At 39.5% G+C, this 18,351-nt stretch overlaps 1 protein-coding gene across 2 annotated transcripts in view; it reads right to left on the minus strand.

The window, feature by feature from the left end:
- glt1d1 (glycosyltransferase 1 domain containing 1) overlaps positions 1-18,351 on the minus strand; it is a 50,572-nt gene that overhangs the window by 22,926 nt on the left and 9,295 nt on the right. For both annotated transcript variants that reach the window (XM_079638486.1, XM_079638487.1), the window contains exons 5-6: positions 16,170-16,206; positions 15,990-16,046 (exon numbers count right to left, since the gene is read on the minus strand). In XM_079638486.1, coding sequence (XP_079494612.1) covers positions 15,990-16,046; positions 16,170-16,206 — 94 coding nt within the window. The remainder of the gene's footprint in view (positions 1-15,989; positions 16,047-16,169; positions 16,207-18,351) is intronic.

Genomic DNA, 18,351 nt, shown 5'->3' on the forward strand with positions numbered 1-18,351 from the left:
GGAATGATGTTAGTTTCGGCAAGGCTAAGGCTGGTCAGAGGCCAGTTTGAGGACAGCTTCCACTCTTAGACATAGTAGGGGAAGGTCACAAAGGTACGTGATGTGAGGTAAAGCTCTGGGATTAGATGACTGATGTAAGGGTACATGCTTACAATGGTTTAACTCACAGACAAGGGCTTTGAGTGAATTTGTACCTGGAAAGTGAAAGACATTGAGGGTTTCACCTCATTTACCCCATAGCTGGAAAAGCTGCTGGACCTAGACTCACATTAGCTCTACTGTATATAAAGGCATTTCTAAAAAGGGTAGTAAACATTCACACCTAGCGTTTTTATTTTGAAAAGTTCAGCTTTCAGACATTTAACCTTCATGTATACTATATACAAATACTTTCGTGAAGTCAAGCACCAGATAAAATGTTTAATATTTCATTATATTATAGTAGATGTTTATTTAGGGCCTTATTATTTCCAGTTTCAGAATCTAATTAGAAAATTGTAATTTAATTTGAAAACAGGGGGCAGAACTGCAATTCGAATTTAAAAGGAAGTCGATTTTTTTAAAAAAAAAATCAATGAAATTCATAGGAATATTTTTTCACTAGGCGCATTTCCATTACAGATTTGCGCGATTTTTTTCCGATATTTTCTAAATGTCGATAAAAAACTACTGTGAAATTACGTTTCCAATAACCGATGTTTTGTGACTTAATTTTTTCCTCTCGCAATAAGTCATTCCAACAATTATGGCAACGAACGGTAGGTTTATGTATATCCCAGCCACAGCACTAGCCATTATTTTTAATCGAAGGAGACATAGGCATGTTATCCAAGCATTAAAGGCAGGGAAAGCCACTTATACTTGGGAGCAGCTGCGTATGAGATGTTTCTAGGTGTTTCTCCCACATATCTGCTTTCAGGTCTTGATTGTGGCATTTCTTAGTGGTTTAGAATCCAGTATTCCCCTAATTCTTTTGTCTTTTATGAGTTTAATAAAGAACTCTGTCTCGTCTTCTGTCCAAACATACCACACCATCTACGTCAGGTGACCTGTAAACGCACAAAAACGGTTTCCATTGCAGTTTTGCGAAATATTAATTTTTCGTACTGCCTGAAAAACCACTTCATGCGAGCGTAGAAACTTTTTTGAAATTGACGTGTTTCCAATTAGCGCAATTTGAAGGGTAATGGAAACGTGGCTACTGTTATGGTTCTTTGTATTTTGTGTCATTGTTTTATGTGTTTTAATTTTTCTTGGTAAGGTCATGTCCTTTGTTGGATGTATCATTGGTTTTCTTTGTTTTATATAGTTGTTTTCCAGGCTTTTTTCTATTTTTACTTATTTTGTAATAAATCGTGTCTGCCAGCGTTACAGTTAGTGTCTTATAACCAGTATTGGGAAAAATTACAAAAGTAATGCCTTACTGCGATACTCCCCCAAAAAAGTAACTAATTACTTAATTACTTTTTATGGAAAGTAATGCACTACATTACTTTTTTGTTACTTTTTCTGACCTAGGTTGGGCTTGCTTGTTAGTTTTTTAAAAAAAAACAACAACAACAAAGTTTGGCAATTGTAATGCTGCGTTCACACCAAACGCGTATAGAGCGCCAAATTTGCATCTATCGTGTCTAGTTGGACGCAAAAATTTTACGCGCGTCTGAGACGTAATCCGCTTCTTGTGGCAGGGGAAAGTGCTAGGCTGTTGTCTGTTTCCAAGATGGCTGATGTTGATCGAGAATTCATCGAGAGTCACCGCTCTGTATTTGCTCTGGAGGCTCTGGAGAGCAGTACAGCGGCGTAGGGGTCATCGTCACCGTACTTGGGTCCACCAGACCCTCCGGAGGAATACCCAGTTTGGCGAGTTTCACCATTTGCTCCAGGAGCTGTGCCTGGATGACGGCCATTTTCAGCGGTACTTTCGCCTGTCCCGCGCCCAGTTTGATGACCTGTTGTCCCGCATCGGAGCGATAATCACACTCAAGCACCTAATCTGTCATTTATTTTTGTTTTGATGATAAATGGAGCCAGCCTCCAAAAGTGATTAACCTGTCCTGTGATTTTCATCACGTCACTTCACCACGTGACAGCAGCAAGCAGACTCCTGATTGGTTAATGTGGTGCGAACTAACGCCAAAGTTCAGATTTTCCAACTCGGGCGTCAGACGCGAATAATGCACAAAAAGCACCAAATAAAATTGGCAAAAAAACCCCGCGTCTTTACATTGACTTAACATGGAAATCACTAGCGCCAGACACTCTTTTCACATTGGGTGTGAACGCACCTTCAGTCTGAAGGACATCCAAAGGCACACCTATACATTAGAAGGCGCAGCTCAAACAAAAATTTCAGCTGTGCTGCCATTCAGGATCACAGAAGAATAGGAACCAGGAGAACAAAGTTAAATGCTATTATTTCAGCCATTATTGCTTATTGCAGGGGTCACCAAACTCGGTCCTGGAGGGCCGCTGTCCTGCAGAGTTTAGCTCCAACCAGGTCCAACACACCTGCCTAAAAGATTCTAGTATGCCTAGTGAGACCTTGATTAGCTGGTTCAGGTGTGTTTAATTGGGGTTGGAGCTAAACTCTGCAAGACAGCGGCCCTCCAGGACAGAGTTTGGTGACCCCTGGCTTATTGTTATGGCTGAATTGGATCAAAGGTCAGCAGCAAAGACATTGTTTAATAAAGTGAGAATAAATGCATAAAGTATATTTGTATTGAACTATTTAATCATTGCAGGTTTGTGCAATATTCTGAGTTTGCATTTTAGCCTTTAATCATTTAAAGGAATACTGAATTTGTTTTTGTGCAAGTGAGATAAGTAAATATGCTCACATTTAGTCTAGAACTACAATAACCAATGTGTTTACACAGCGCCTCTGTATGCACAGTCACAATTTTCTCAACACTGAGACAGGAGAGGTTTCAGTCAATAAATGGGAAAACAAAGTAACATGCATTACTTATTTGAAAGAGTAACTCAGACATTTTGTAGTAAATTTAAAAGTAATGCGTTACTTTACTAGTCACGTGGGAAAAAAAATCGAATTAAGTACTTCGCCTTACTTCGTTCTCAATACTGCTTATAACTGATTACATGGTAAAAAAGTTGGTACATTTATTTAATTTTGAATAGGAGGCAATGGACTTAATTTAGAACAAACACTTTTTGGAAAGTGGTTGTCTGCAATACAGCACTATGTAGCACTGTAGAGCTGTTCCATTAAACATCTTTTATTCATAAAGACCTGCACAAGAAGACAGCGAGAAAAAAACTTCACAATGCTTGAATATATTTTAGCTTTTAGCTGTGGGTTTAATATCACTCTTGGAGCAGTTACTTAAAACTAAGACAGACTTAAAGTAGTCTTAAGGTTTTCCAACATGAAAGTGCACTTGATATCACCTCTTGTTGAAGGGTATATCATGAACAGAGGACCTCTACTAAAGAGTAGTCAGTTAATATGCGTCATGGGCAAAACATTTTCAAATATTTAAATCCAAAACTAAACTAACGGATTTAAATCAATCCAAAAAAAAAAAGAGGGTTCATCAAAGGTTCATAAAAACAAACCCACATACACAAAAACAAGCCAAAATAACCAACAGGAGAATTCTGCTACATTATAAATGCAACCGCATAAATGCATTAAGTAAATCTGCAGTTATTCTCAGGTTGAATAGTGCTTGATTACAACACATAATCTCATGTCATCTGGGAGTTCGGATGAACGTCCAACATCACGTAAGCAGCTGCATGGCACAGCTCACTCGCACTGTAATTCTGATATATGACATATGAGGGGCAAATGAGTGAGAAGAAAATACTTTTTTTGGGCGGGGACTCTGCGATTAATGTTTTCTTCTTTGAAGTGCATTAATGTATCTGCAAGAGGCACCGACATGCTTTATTATGAATCTAAAAGTGTATGAATGTCAACCTGAAACAGGGTACTGTCACTGCAACAGTATTTGAGTGTGAACAGATGATCAAACAGATACAGCTGAAGATAAAGTGTGATGTCTGATTTCAAAGGCTCTGCTGCACTGAGGAGCAGTCTAAATGTTTACCTAAAGAAAGTAACGGCACGTCTAATAATCACGCTAAAAGTAGTTCAGCAGAGAGATTAGCCTTCACTGCCAGAGACTGCAAATACTTCACTCCACCATGTGGCTGCAGGGAAAATAGGCTTCACTACATTCTAGAAACTCAGAACACACAAGAAAATGAAATATTTATGGGACTTGCAATGGTGTAATACAAATTAACTAGTAATGATACACTGATTAAGACCTAAATATAAAGCTGTCAAGCTTATTATTTCCTCTGACTTACTTACATTTAATCATTTAGCAGACGCTTTTATCCAAAGTGACTTACAAATGAGGAGAGCAATTAGAAGCAATCAAACTAACAATAGGACAACAATATGCAAGTGATGTGACCCTTCCCAGTTTAGTCTAACGCAGTGTAAATGTAAAAAAAAATTAGATATAGAAGAGAAGAGAAAAGAAAGTGTTCGTATTAATGTATGAGGTGTTGCCGAAAAAGAAGCGTCTTCAGCCGTTTCTTGAAAATGGCTACGGACTCAGCAGCTCATGTTATTATTAAAAGTATATATACATATATATATATCAATATCTACTTTGAAAAATATATAAATAATATTATTATTTTTGTTTATATTTAAGTTTTTACCTAAAAAATTATTTTAACTATTTTGTCTCTACTAGTTTACTTTAAATAGCCCTATATGGTATAATAAATGGATTAAAAAAAGTACAAATATTTCATTTGTCCCTTAACATGTCATAAAAAAACATTATACATTCATTATATCAATTTCTAAGCATTTACAGTTACCTTCCATATACAATTTTGCACACTGCATATGACAGCTATAATTTTATTAAATCTGTCCTTTTTATTGACTACATGCACCACAGAAACATGTCTGATGTCTAAAACATTTTCAGGCACCTTGCATGCTGTGAATTTGCAAACTCTTTCCCACAGTAACTTTAACTTTGAAGTCCACGAATGCCTTTGATCGAGCACTCTAATCTAGTGTTAGAGGATTTGTGCACGAGAATGGTTTACGACGGATTACAGCCATCCTTAAACAAGAAAGCAGGGGGAGTATGTCCTGCACCTCACTGTAAACAGCCGCCATCCATATCACTCCTGTCCAGTTTTTAGACTCGTGATGGATGGATGGACTGATATATGGAAGGTCTGTCTATCTATTCTTTTATCATCCGTCTGCCTTCAAGCAGTGGCTGAATCGTAGACAAGCTTGCCAATTTTCTGCCGTCTCTCCGTAGGATCGGTTAAGATCTGCTCTGACAACTTGAGAGGGAAATATAATTACTGTAGGATGAATTGCACCTCAAAGGTTTAAAAAATAAAGACAACCTAGTGGGCTTTCCCATTTGTGTGAGTGCAGTAGTAGACAAGTGTCTTTTCTACAGCTTTAGATCTAAGCGTTCACATGAAAGAAAAAGAGGAGGATATAAACAAACAGGCCTGTCACTGAAGGCGGGGGGAAAAACTAAAGGCAAATAAAGGCAAAAGCAGCACATCTCTCCAGAGGGAGGAGAAAATTCATCTTCACGTTCCACAGAAACTGATTTGGACACACCAATAGTTGTGCTCAACATGTTTTACCCAGTACCTGTCTTCCTCGTCCCCTTACCTTTCTTTCCTGGGTTTACTCTTTTTTTTTTTCTAGCCTTTGATCATAAGGAGCGACTTTAACATGAATGTTGGTGTGAAATGTTTTTAGTGGGGGATTTATACCACAAAGAAACACATGGGTGTATTTCTCCCTCTAAAAAAGCCATCGTTAAGATCAGCCTTAAAAAGGTACAACACATTTTAAGCATTTGTGAACGCTGGGTTAACAGTCTAAAGTGCGAGGTTAATATAACAATGATTGTAAACAGGCATGTACTGGCCATAGGGAGAGCTGGGACTTGCCCGGTGGGCTGATCGAGTAGTGGACCGATCGAGTAGTGGACCGATCGGCGAAGCTAATGTGTGACAAAACCCCAAAAAACGTGCATCCACCAGCTGCGAGTGAAAGCAGATTGAACATGCGCTGCACTTCTGCCACTCTATCAAGTTATAAACAGTGCAAGTCGCTTGATCAATTCAGATTTGACTCCGAATTTTGTGTTATACAGTGTGGTGAATCTTTCTGAAAACAGTCACGACCATGTAAACTGCATGACGAGGAAATTGTCAATCCAGCATCCTTATTATAATTTACCTACAAACACTGAATATATAAAATAATAACCTGGCTCCGCCCTCCTACGTACTTCCGCTCAATTTAAATTTTCCTTCAGTACTACGTCTGGGTTGGGGTGTATTGTGTTTTCTCCGGTCAATTTTTTCCCGGTCCAATCAGCGAACAGAGGGAGTGTCTGAGAACGATGACATTGAGGTTGTGTGCTAGTTTGAGTTAAAGTTTCGTCACGACCCAACGTTAGCGATTGGTTATGGCAGATCCAGAGTGGCTCTGGGCAGATCCAATAGTTTTAAACTTCAACAGGGTACCCGTCTTCAAGGAAGTTAACGCTTGTCAATGGAGAGAGGCCAGACTCTCTGTACAAATGAAATGTACGAGAGTCTGGAAGGACCAGGCTATAGATATATGGTGTTTTGAAATAAATGTATTTATGAAAAATACATTTGCTGTTAGTACTTACATTAAAAATTGGGGAATATAAATAACTTTCATAGAGTCTGCTTTTGAAGTTTTTTTATTACAAATTCCATAGTTTACTATTATTTATTTTAGAACCCATTTATATGATAATTCTACCTGGCATGGTCTTACAAATAGTTGAACTTTTTAATCGTTCTAATGCATTTTAATTGAAGTAAAATGTTAATTAAATTAGAGCTTGATGAAATATAAATATCAGTCTTCCATAAATTAGGTATAATCTCTTTACCAATGTTATTGTTGTTAAAGGACAGTTCACCCCAAAATGTCATCATTTACTCACCCTAACCTGTATGACTTTCTTTCGGTGGAACATAAAATAAGACCATTTGAGAAATTACTTTTTTCATTTGTCGCTTCAAAAAAATCTTCTTTTGTGCTGGGCTGGATTTGTCCAGGGCCGCATTTTAGCCCCAGTCCAGCCCTGATTGTAAATCTGTGGACATGTCACCAAGTTTCCTTCAGATATGGAGACAAAGCACCACATGAATGTCTAAAGCACATGCATATTTAATGAGGTGAGCATCTAAGCAGTTTACAATGGGTTGTCTATTGCTAAACAATCTGCAGTAACACTGTTGCATCACAATTTACAGTTCATCTCCCAAAAGCAGAGTTGGAGAACGGCTTCATTACCTAGAGTTAAAAGCAGTGCTAGCGGCATTTCAAAATCACAAGTGTGCAGTTGTGCTCAACCCAGTTTATAAATATAAGACACGTGTGAGACGCACAATCTCTAGTTGAAGACATGAGCGATTCTAAACTGATTTGAGAATGGAATCAGAAGCATTTTTTGAAGTAGTATGTAGAAACTTTTGACTAATGGCATAAGTCTAAACTAATGGTTAAAGTCCAGAATAAGGTTTGCTGTGCTTGTTTGCAGGGCTGCACAATTTGGAAAAAAAAATGTATTATATATCTACATGATTATATATCTACATGATTATAAAATGTGACCTGATCCAGCAAAATGAGTCACAGTGACCCAAATTTCAAAACTGATTTTGGTATTAATGAAAAGAGGAGATCATAAGCTTTCAAATTATATCATAGTCAAAGTCATACCTTGAATGGTTGTAAAGATATACACATTTGAATTATGGTCGTCTGCCCCCTTTTTCCAATTGAAAACCTGAGAAAATCGCTTTTAAAGTTTTTTGCCCGTTTTTTGTTGATCTCTTTCAAAATCCATTGCGTTTAAAGGGATAAATTATTTATTTTACATCTTAATTTGACCAAAGACATTAATATATAACATGACATTTCTCAAATTAATAATATTTAATCTTTCTGGGGAGATCTGCTAGCTTGTTTACACAGAGCGCTGCGAGTCTGACAGGAGGATGGCTGAACCAATCGCGTGCCGATCAGTCGAAACGGGGCTTTCCATTGACAAATGATCAGCGTTTGTGTACATTTCTAAGCTTTTTGATTGGTTCTATACAACATGTAACACCATATTTGGAGAGCAGAGATAGTGATGTCTCAGGGGATACCCGGGAAATGCTCAGAGGTAACGAGAAAAACAATGTTCATTTCCAGCGAATTTAGTAAAACTTTGTAAATTTTAATAGTAATTTAAATACCTTTACTCAATTATCTGGACTACGAAACTTTGGGAGATTATTTTTTAATGTCTGTTCTTTGAAATTACCACAAAAAAAAAATCTATTATTTCAATGTTTTTCCACATAATCGGCCCATATCTTAAAATGGAGCGTTGCGACTTCCGACTCATTTCGCCAGAGCGGGTCACAAATAGTAATGTTTAGAGCCCTATTGGAATATCTTTAATTTCAGAGAAGAAGAAGAAGAAGAAATAATCACATATTTGAGGGCCTAAACAAATTTTGCACACGTGTCAGAACTGGAGAAAATTTACATCTGATAGGAGTATCAGAATTAAATGTGGAAAAATGGTATGATAGTACCACCTACACAATTTCAACAAAGTGCCCCTCGCACGGTTTCATGTATGTCTATGCAAATTGAAAGGGACATTTACCATCCCAATACCAAAAAAAAAAAAATAAGTCTCTGGAGTCAAAACCCCAGACTCAGAGAGTCAGCCAAAAATTTCCTGGTAACACTTTACAATAAGGTTCATTTATTAAACATTATTTAATGTATTAACTAACATGAACAATACATTTGTTACAGTATTTATGAATCTTTGTTAATGTTAGTTAATATGAATAAAGCTGTTCATTGTTTGTTCATGTTAGTTCACAGTGCATTAACTCATGTTAACAAGATTTTAATAAAGTATTAGTAAATGTCGAAATTAACATTGACAAAGATGAATAAATGCTGTATAAGTGCAGTTCATTATTAGTTAACGTTAACTAATGTAGTTAACTAATGTTAACTAATGAACCTTATTGTAAAGTGTTACCAATTTCCTTTGCAAGATTTGTGCAGTACTTCAACAAACTACTCGAGTTTTGATCAGATCAACATCACATTTGGCCAGTCTCATCTAAAGGCCTTGAGTATTTAAGAAAATAATAAAATAAATAATTGTTTAATATTACAGCACATATCTAAAATAACAGTAAATACATATTTATATGTAAATAAATATTACCATAGTCTTTCTTCTTCAAATGTTAAACCACCAAACTTTTATTGTGAAGGAAAACCGTAGTGTGCAATATAACTGTTTTTGAATGTAAAAGTTCTGCAAAGTTTCAAAGATCAACGTGCTCGATATATGGAGATATTGTCTACTCAAACAAAAGAATTGATTTTGAACTTTCTGAAACAAGTTGTCATTAATTCCAGTCTTCCTACTCGAACCTACGTTTGTGACTAATTTGCATAATGCGTGCTAATGGGCTTCATTGGTTGCTCACAAACAACGTCTACTTGACCAGCCCCCTCAAACACAGTATGTCTAGCTAAGGCCTGAAAGAGTTTGGTTCGAGTTGTCGACATGTCAAAATGACACTGTTTTCTGTGCTGTGAATTAATGCAAATCCACTTTGCATGTGCTTCCAAATGATTAGGACGCGGGCTCAAACTGATATGGTAAAACTGATGCCATGGTTGCAGTTCGTTTCACTGTGAATACAAGTGCTGAGGAGGCCTGCTGAGCTAAAATTCAGATCTGGTAATCGGCGTTTCATTTCCGACACACGCTATAAACGGTCGACCAATCACAACAGACTGGGCAATCTGACCAATCTAGTAGGCTCTCAGAAAAGAGGGGTTTAGAGAGACCGAATACTTTATCGAACAGTTCCAGACAGTGTGAGAAAAGAGGTGATGTGCAATGTATATTATTATGAGAAAATTAAGTCTTGGATGCATGTAAATCTACTGTAGGAGATCTCCAAAACAATATTAGGAACCTTTAAAATAGCATAAGAGGGGAACTTAAACTATTTCAAATTAATTGTCACAGAAAAAATTGTGATTTGCTGCCTATTATGGCAGAAAACACAGAGACTCATGAGGAGCTCAATGACCTAGTCAAAATTTCCTCTGAATTATGTTTTCCCTCTACTGTCAACCTCTCCAGCAATACTTGCACCTCCAGACAGCTCAAAGCCTCAGAGAAGAATAAAAGAAACAAAACTTCACTCTTGCCACTCACATATCTCTGAGAGCACTAAATCATCCCTGCATCAGGACCTCATTTCCCATGAGCCCCTGCAGGCGTGACTCTCATCATCACCCAGTGCTATGAGGGGGTCTATACTGCACAATCCCAGTGGACCACCCAGATCTTCTCTGTCATGTGAAAACCTGCTCCACCTAAAAAACTCCTTCACAACTATAGACATCCAACCTAGGTGTGATCCAGAGATGACATCTCCGCAATCTCATAATCCACTTCAGCATCCACTAAACGTGGTAGGAGGTCAGAGCACCTGCTTTGATGGAGCTGCCGAGGCTTGTGTCGACTGATCTCAGAGCGGTGGCACCAGCCCCAGGGGTCTCCACAAACAAGCATGGGCTTATGTAGAGATCAATCTTCAATGCGGAGCAGCAGGCGCACTGGAGCAGATTACTCCAACACGCCAGCGCAAGAGCTCATGAGAATGGATTCGATATTCTGGGCCTTGAATTTAGTTTTTTATAGAGTAAAGCAGAATGTTCATAGGAATTGGGTCTTTCATTAGTGATGGGCCGATATACAGCAGCCCCAAACGTATTTGGACACTTATAAATCTGAATGTCACTGCAATATATACAAAATGTTAAATCAAGTGGCATGCGAACAAATGACGCTGCAAGACGCCGAGAACAAACTTTTGTCAAACACTTTCTTTTTATGAAATATTTAGCTTGAAAAGCATGTTTGTATAGTTCTACTGTCTATCAAATAATCAAAATGCCATTTGAGTTGATTTTGTTATATAATGTTATAGACACTACTGTTCAAAAGTTTGAGGTCAGTCATTTTTTTAAAATAAATTTTAAAAGACACTTATTCAGCAAGGATGCAATAATTTGATAAAAGGACAGAAAATATATTTATAATATTACACAAATATATTTCAAATGAATGCAGTTCTTTTGAAATTTCTATTCATCAAATTTTCAAATCACAGTTTCCACAATATATTAAACAGCACTGTTTTCAACATTGATAATAAGAAAAACAAATGTTTCTTGAGCAGCAAATTAACATATTAGAATGATTTTTGAAGGATCATGTGACACTGAAGACTGGAGTAATGATGCTGAACATTCAGTTTTGACATCATAGGAATAACAATCACATGAAACATTTTAAATGACCAATGTTATAAATAATATTGACACTTTACAATACTACTGTTTTTGCTATTTTTTTATCAAATTGATGCAGCCTTAGTGAAAATAAGAGAATTCTTTAAAAAAAATACATAAAAACTTATCAATCTTACCAACCCCAAACTTTTAAACAGTAGTGTATCTGCAAGAAAAATCTACAAAATTGTGATTTTCCACTTAAAGGATTAGTTCACTTCAGAATAAAATTCCTGATAATTTACTCACCCCCATGTCATCCAAGATGTTTATGTCTTTCTTTATTCAGTCGAAAAGAAATTAAGGTTTTTGAGGAAAACATTCCAGGATTTTTCTCAATGGGGACCAATGGGCTTTCAATGCAGCTTCAAAGGTTTCTACACGATCCCAGCTGAGGAATAAGGGTCTTATAGCGAAACGATCGGTCGGTCATTTAAAAACAAAAAAACAAAAAAACATTTATATACTTTTTAACCACAAATGCTAGTCTGATGATGCACCACACATTTGTCACGCTTGACCATGTAATGCGTGGTGCATAGCTAGTGCAAGACGAGCATTTGTGGTTAAAAAGTATATAAATGTTTTTTGTTTTTTTATGACCGACCGTTTCACTAGATAAGACTTATTCCTCGGCAATATTTGTCCATATATTGTCCACTATATGGACAAAAATCCTGGAATGTTTTCCTCGACTGAAAAGACAAAACATCTTGGATGACATGGGGGTGAGTAAATGATCAGGAAATGTTAATTCTGAAATGTACTAATCCTTTAGAGCAGGGATAGGCAACTCTGGTCCTGGAGGGCCACTGTCCTGCAGAGTTTAGCTCCAACCCTAATTAAACACACCTGAACTAGGCAATCAATGTTTTCAGGATTACTAGAATAGATACAGGCAGGTGAGTTGTTATCAGGGCTGAAGCTAAACTCTGCAGGACAGTGGCCCTCCAGGACCGGAGTTGCCTATCCCTGCTTTAGAGGGTTAGTTCACCCCAAAATTCCATCCATCCATCCATTCATCCATCCATCTTCTTCCGCTTATCCGGGGCCGGGTCGCGGGGGCAGCAGTCTAAGCAGAGATGCCCAGACTTCCCTTTCCCTAGCCACTTCCTCTAGCTCTTCCGGGGGGACACCGAGGCGTTCCCAGGCCAGCCGAGAGACATAGTCTCTCCAGCGTGTCCTAGGTCTTCCCCGGGGTCTCCTCCCGGTGGGACGTGCCCGGAACACCTTTCCGGGAAGGCGTCCAGGAGGCATCCGGAACAGATGCCCGAGCCACCTCAGCTGACCCCTCTCGATGTGGAGGAGCAGCGGCTCTACTCTGAGCTCCTCCCGAGTGACCGAGCTCCTCACCCTATCTCTAAGGGATCGCCCAGCCACCCTGCGGAGAAAGCTCATTTCGGCCGCCTGTATCCGGGATCTTGTCCTTTCGGTCATGACCCAAAGCTCATGACCATAGGTGAGAGTAGGAACGTAGATTGACCGGTAAATCGAGAGCTTCGCCTTGCGGCTCAGCTCTTTCTTCACCACGACAGACCGGTACATCGTCCGCATTACTGTGGAAGCTGCACCGATCCGTCTGTCAATCTCCCGTTCCATCCTTCCCTCACTCGTGAACAAGACCCCAAGATACTTGAACTCCTCCACTTGAGGCAGGAACTCTCCACCAACCTGAAGTAGGCAAGCCACCTTTTTCCGACTGAGGACCATGGCCTCGGATTTGGAGGTGCTGATTCTCATCCCAGCCGCTTCACACTCGGCTGCAAACCGTCCCAGTGCATGCTGAAGGTCCTGGTCTGATGAGGCCAACACGACAACATCATCCGCAAAGAGCAGAGACGAAATCGTGTTGTTCCCAAACCAGACACCCTCCGGCCCCTGGCTGCGCCTAGAAATTCTGTCCATAAAAATTATGAACAGAACCGGCGACAAAGGGCAGCCCTGCCGGAGTCCAACATGCACCGGGAAGAAGTCTGACTTACTGCCGGCAATGCGAACCAAGCTCCTGCTTCGGTCGTACAGGGACCGGACAGCCCTTAGCAAAGGACCCCGAACCCCATACTCCCGGAGCACCCTCCACAGGCCGCCACGAGGGACACAGTCGAATGCCTTCTCCAAATCCACAAAGCACATGTGGATTGGTTGGGCAAACTCCCATGAACCCTCCAGCACCCTGTAGAGGGTATAGAGCTGGTCCAGTGTTCCACGGCCCGGACGAAAACCGCACTGTTCCTCCTGAATCCGAGGTTCTACTATCGGCCGTATTCTCCTCTCCAGTACCCTGGCATAGACTTTCCCAGGGAGGCTGAAAAGTGTGATCCCCCTGTAGTTGGAACACACCCTCCGGTCCCCCTTCTTAAAAAGAGGGACCACCACCCCGGTCTGCCATCCCAGAGGCACTGTCCCCGACTGCCACGCGATGCTGCAGAGGCGTGTCAGCCAAGACAGCCCCGCAACATCCAGAGACTTGAGGTACTCAGGGCGGATCTCATCCACCCCCGGTGCCTTGCCACCGAGGAGTTTTTTGACTACCCCGGTGACTTCAGCTTGGGTGATGGACGAGTCCACCTCTGAGACCTCAGCCTCTGCTTCCTCCATGGAAGACGTGACGGCGGGATTGAGGAGATCCTCGAAGTATTCCTTCCACCGTCCGACAACATCCCCAGTTGAGGTCAACAGCTGCCCACCTCCACTGTAAACAGCGTTGGTAGGGCACTGCTTCCCTCTCCTGAGTCGCCGGACGGTTTGCCAGAATCTCTTCGAGGCCAGCCGATAGTCCTTTTCCATGGCCTCACCGAGCTCCTCCCAGGCCCGAGTTTTTGCCTCCACAACCACCCGGGCTGCAGTTCGCTTGGCCTGCCGGTACCCGTCAGCTGCCTCAGGAGTCCCACAAGCCAACCAGGCCCGATAGGACTCCTTCTTCAGCTTGACGGCATCCTTTACTTCCGGTGTCCACCACCGGGTTCGGGGATTGCCGCCTCGACGGGCACCGGAGACCTTACGGCCACAGCTCCGAGCGGCCGCTTCGACAATGGAGGTGGAGAACATGGTCCCCAAAATTAAAAACACAAAGAAGATATTTTTATTGATTTAAGCAAGTCTATGCTTCTGACTCCATTGAAACTTTGGCACTTCATAAATGTTCATAAAAAGATCGTAAAATAAATCCAAATGAATCAAGAAGTTTAATCTAAGTCTTCAGAAGAGAAGCAGAATTTACATTTTTGGGTGTCCTATCCCAAAAAAAAAATTGGGGTGTAAATTTCTATAAAAAACAACAACTATCATCATCTAATGAAATGTGAAGAAAGTGAAAGTTACTAAAAACATGTTTCTGCTTTGAATCATAAGAAAATTATTGATTAAAAGCTTTAAGGTGCTGTATATACAATGTACTTACATTGAAATTAATAATTTGATACAATGGACATAGTGTACATACATGTTTTTACATTGTACTTATATTTTAAAATACCTGCATGTAATTACAGCAGTAATTAATGTTATTACATTTGTAATTACACTGTTGACCCTTCCCTTACACCTTAACCCACCCTTAAACTTAACCATACCACAACACCTGTCCCTAACCTTACCCGTATCACACCGCAATAGCAGCGAAAGTGCTTTACAATAAAACATGAACACAATAAGTACATTGTACTTATTTTTCGATGTAAGTACATAGTACTTAAAGCCACTTAATATAAAGTGGGACCTACTATTTTATTGCCAATGTGTGAACAGATTGTAACGAAATCAAGACCTTCCCAGACTTAGGTTTCCTATGAACGCCTGTATACTAGTATAAATATAATAGCGTAATTTTAATAACCTCATCTGTAGTCATGATGCCAGTGAATTGCAGAGCTGATGCAAGCATATCCACATTGCTATTATCAGATGCTTTCTAAACTGCTGCTTTCTCACCGCTGTCAATTTTGTTGTGTTGATTTTGTTATTTGTTATTATACATATTCATCTAAACGCCGCTCTTAGAAGTGTGGACGCCGTCAGGATGTGTGTAAACAGTATATCACTGTAAAGGTATTTCCAACTTTGTTTTTATTTTCAAGAATAGAACAGAAAATCACGGTCAAATGATGCAAGTAATATCAAAAGTACAAATACACCTTTGTTCTTTCTTTCCTTTACTCTGTTGCCTCATCTCCAAAAGAATGCATGTTATACATGTATAGACTCACTGACACGCACAACCTCTTCGCTCCTGGCAGGCACTCAGGTTGTCTCTAATCAAGGTTGAGTGCTCTTGAGCCGATTTGAGTTTAAGAGTGTTGAGGCCTGAACACCACATGTATATTTAATGGGGCAACGTCTGTTTCTTATCAAAATGATCACGGAGTGTTTGAGAGGGATGATGATGAATGCACATGTCAAGGTATTAATCAAACAGGGTCTGAAAATGCATCTAATGCTGTTCTATCTATATGTCTATCGTATAATTAATGATGTAGGCTATTAAGTGGAGAGGAGAATTGTGAAGGTGTTGTACCTGTGCTGTGTAAGAAGTCGCTCCAGCAGAAATGTAATGCCACTTTGGTCTCGATCCCTGGAAACATATGCAGATGTTTTAAAAATTAAATCCATTTCAAAAATATTCAGAGGCATTTAAAATTTTATTTTGGCCCAAAACTTCAACCATCAGAAGACATTCAGTATTAATAAACTCTACCTTGAGGCTGCACACATATCTTCTTGTTCTCACATACCTGGAAAAAAGTAGTCAAGAAAGTAATGTTAGCCCCCTACTGGACATTACTATTAGTGTAACCTTTTTGACAAGTTTATTTCTGACTTCTCCACTGGTTTATAACTATTGAAAAAAAATGTATAATAAAATAATTCTCTATAAAATCTCTATCAAGTATAAAGATTTAGAGAAGCATAACGAGAAAAAAAAAACAATTACATTTATAAATATTACTAATTACTACAATTATACTACTTTTACTTTAGTAAGATATTACTCATTTTGCTTTTTTTTCACAATTTTAAGATTTCTTGATATTATAAGGTTTGGTGACCCTGAATGCCCTGCAGATGAAAAAACGAAATGTCAACCATTACAATTTATCTTTTTTTAATGATAATAGATAGGGGTGTGACGAGACCCTTATCTCACGAGACAAGACAAAGACGAGATTGGGTTCACGAGAACGAGACGAGACGAGATTTTTGCACAATATTTGATAGAAATCCTCAATGACAAAATTCATGACTGGAAAAATAGTCTGCAGGTGCATTTTGAAATGTTGTAACTAAATCATCTTGTAATGAATGTCATTTCAGTTCTACTTTGAGTATGAATTATCAAAATACATTAAAATACAACAATATAGAAGCACTGTAAAGGTTTTACCACAAACTCAACTGACTGGCTTCTCTCAAGTATGATTTCACACGGGTCTCTTCAGACCTTACTGTACATTATGAGCTTCCAGAACTTCTGATTGAGGCTGTGTGTGACCTCCAAATGAAACTACTTTCCACAAATTGAAAATACAAATAAAAACAGTAGCCTATAAAACAACAGTTTTTCTTATTAGTTCAAACGATAATTAAGTGCAAGTGCAACCATAATAAAAGTAGGCCAACTCTCTCTGTATTCAAAGTGCAAACAGACACCAAAACAGAGACCAGAGATAGGTTTGATATTGGGAGACGGGCTAATGTATGTATGCAGTCTAATTTGCGCGCATCGTGTTTTACTTTCATTTTCACTCCGTAGTCGCGGTGCTGAACGCGCGTTCTACAAGATAAGGGGCCATTCACACAGAATGCGTTTTTGCTTTGTAAAATGCGATACGCTGGCAGTGAAATGGGGGAACTGATTTTAACTTGAGCGCCGCGTTTTTAGAATACTGTGTCATGCGCGAGACGTTTACATAGAAAAACAATGGGAAAGTACCGCACTGGAATGGAAAACACGTTCTGTGTGAACCGCCCTATAAGACATCTCAGATCGACTCACTGTGTTGCGCAACAAATCGTCCACCATCGTAACGCGATCAGTGAACTGATTCCTGCTGCACTGTCACAGTCTGTGTGCGACTGCAACTCGTGCTGGATGAGCAGAGGAGACGTTTACAATAGCAAAACAACAGTGGAGGCGGCCGGTGCCGCGGAGTACAACGTAATGCAATGTGAATGTAGCTATGGCATATTCTATGTTAATTATGGCGATATTGCGAGACAGCTTTTCACTCGACGAGAAATCTCGTCACACTTTAGTCTCGCGAGATCTCGTGGCACGAGATCTCGTCACACCCCTAATAATAGAGCTATCCATGTTCTAAGTTCATGCGCAAATCATGTCCTTGGCTAATGAAACAGCAGAAAATATCTGCTGGAAAAATCTCTGTGCAGTGTGGCGAACCCATGATTTGCCTAAATCAATACCAGTGGAGGAGGGAAAAAACAATATAGCAGCAGGAAGGTAATAAAAGAATAATATGTAAATGGCTGGTTGAGATAAAGTGGATAATTTCTCACAGACGGAGGGGAAATTGGCTGGATGTTATCAGTCCTGGGAGAGGGAGACCCCTGGTGTGTGTGTGTGTGTGTGTGTGTGTGTGTGTGTGTGTGTGTGTGAGAGAGACATCCTGTTTGCCTTGACTTCACTATTTCCAACATGTTTTATCCTCAAATGAAACCCCAGACACACATTTTGATTTTAATGCTGTGCTATTATAGGATGCAAGGCAGGATATTGCATTTGTAGCAGTTAAATCCTCCCGCTGTATTTATAGCATCAGTTAGCGCAGTAGTTGTCTCTTATTTTTTCCCTCCTCTAGAAGCCCATTAGAAATGAACACTAGCATATTTATTTCCACATTATCTCAATATTCTTTCAA

This window comes from Phoxinus phoxinus (genome assembly GCF_949152265.1).
Source record: "Phoxinus phoxinus genome assembly, chromosome: 15".
In the NCBI taxonomy this organism is placed as follows: Eukaryota; Metazoa; Chordata; class Actinopteri; order Cypriniformes; family Leuciscidae; genus Phoxinus; species Phoxinus phoxinus.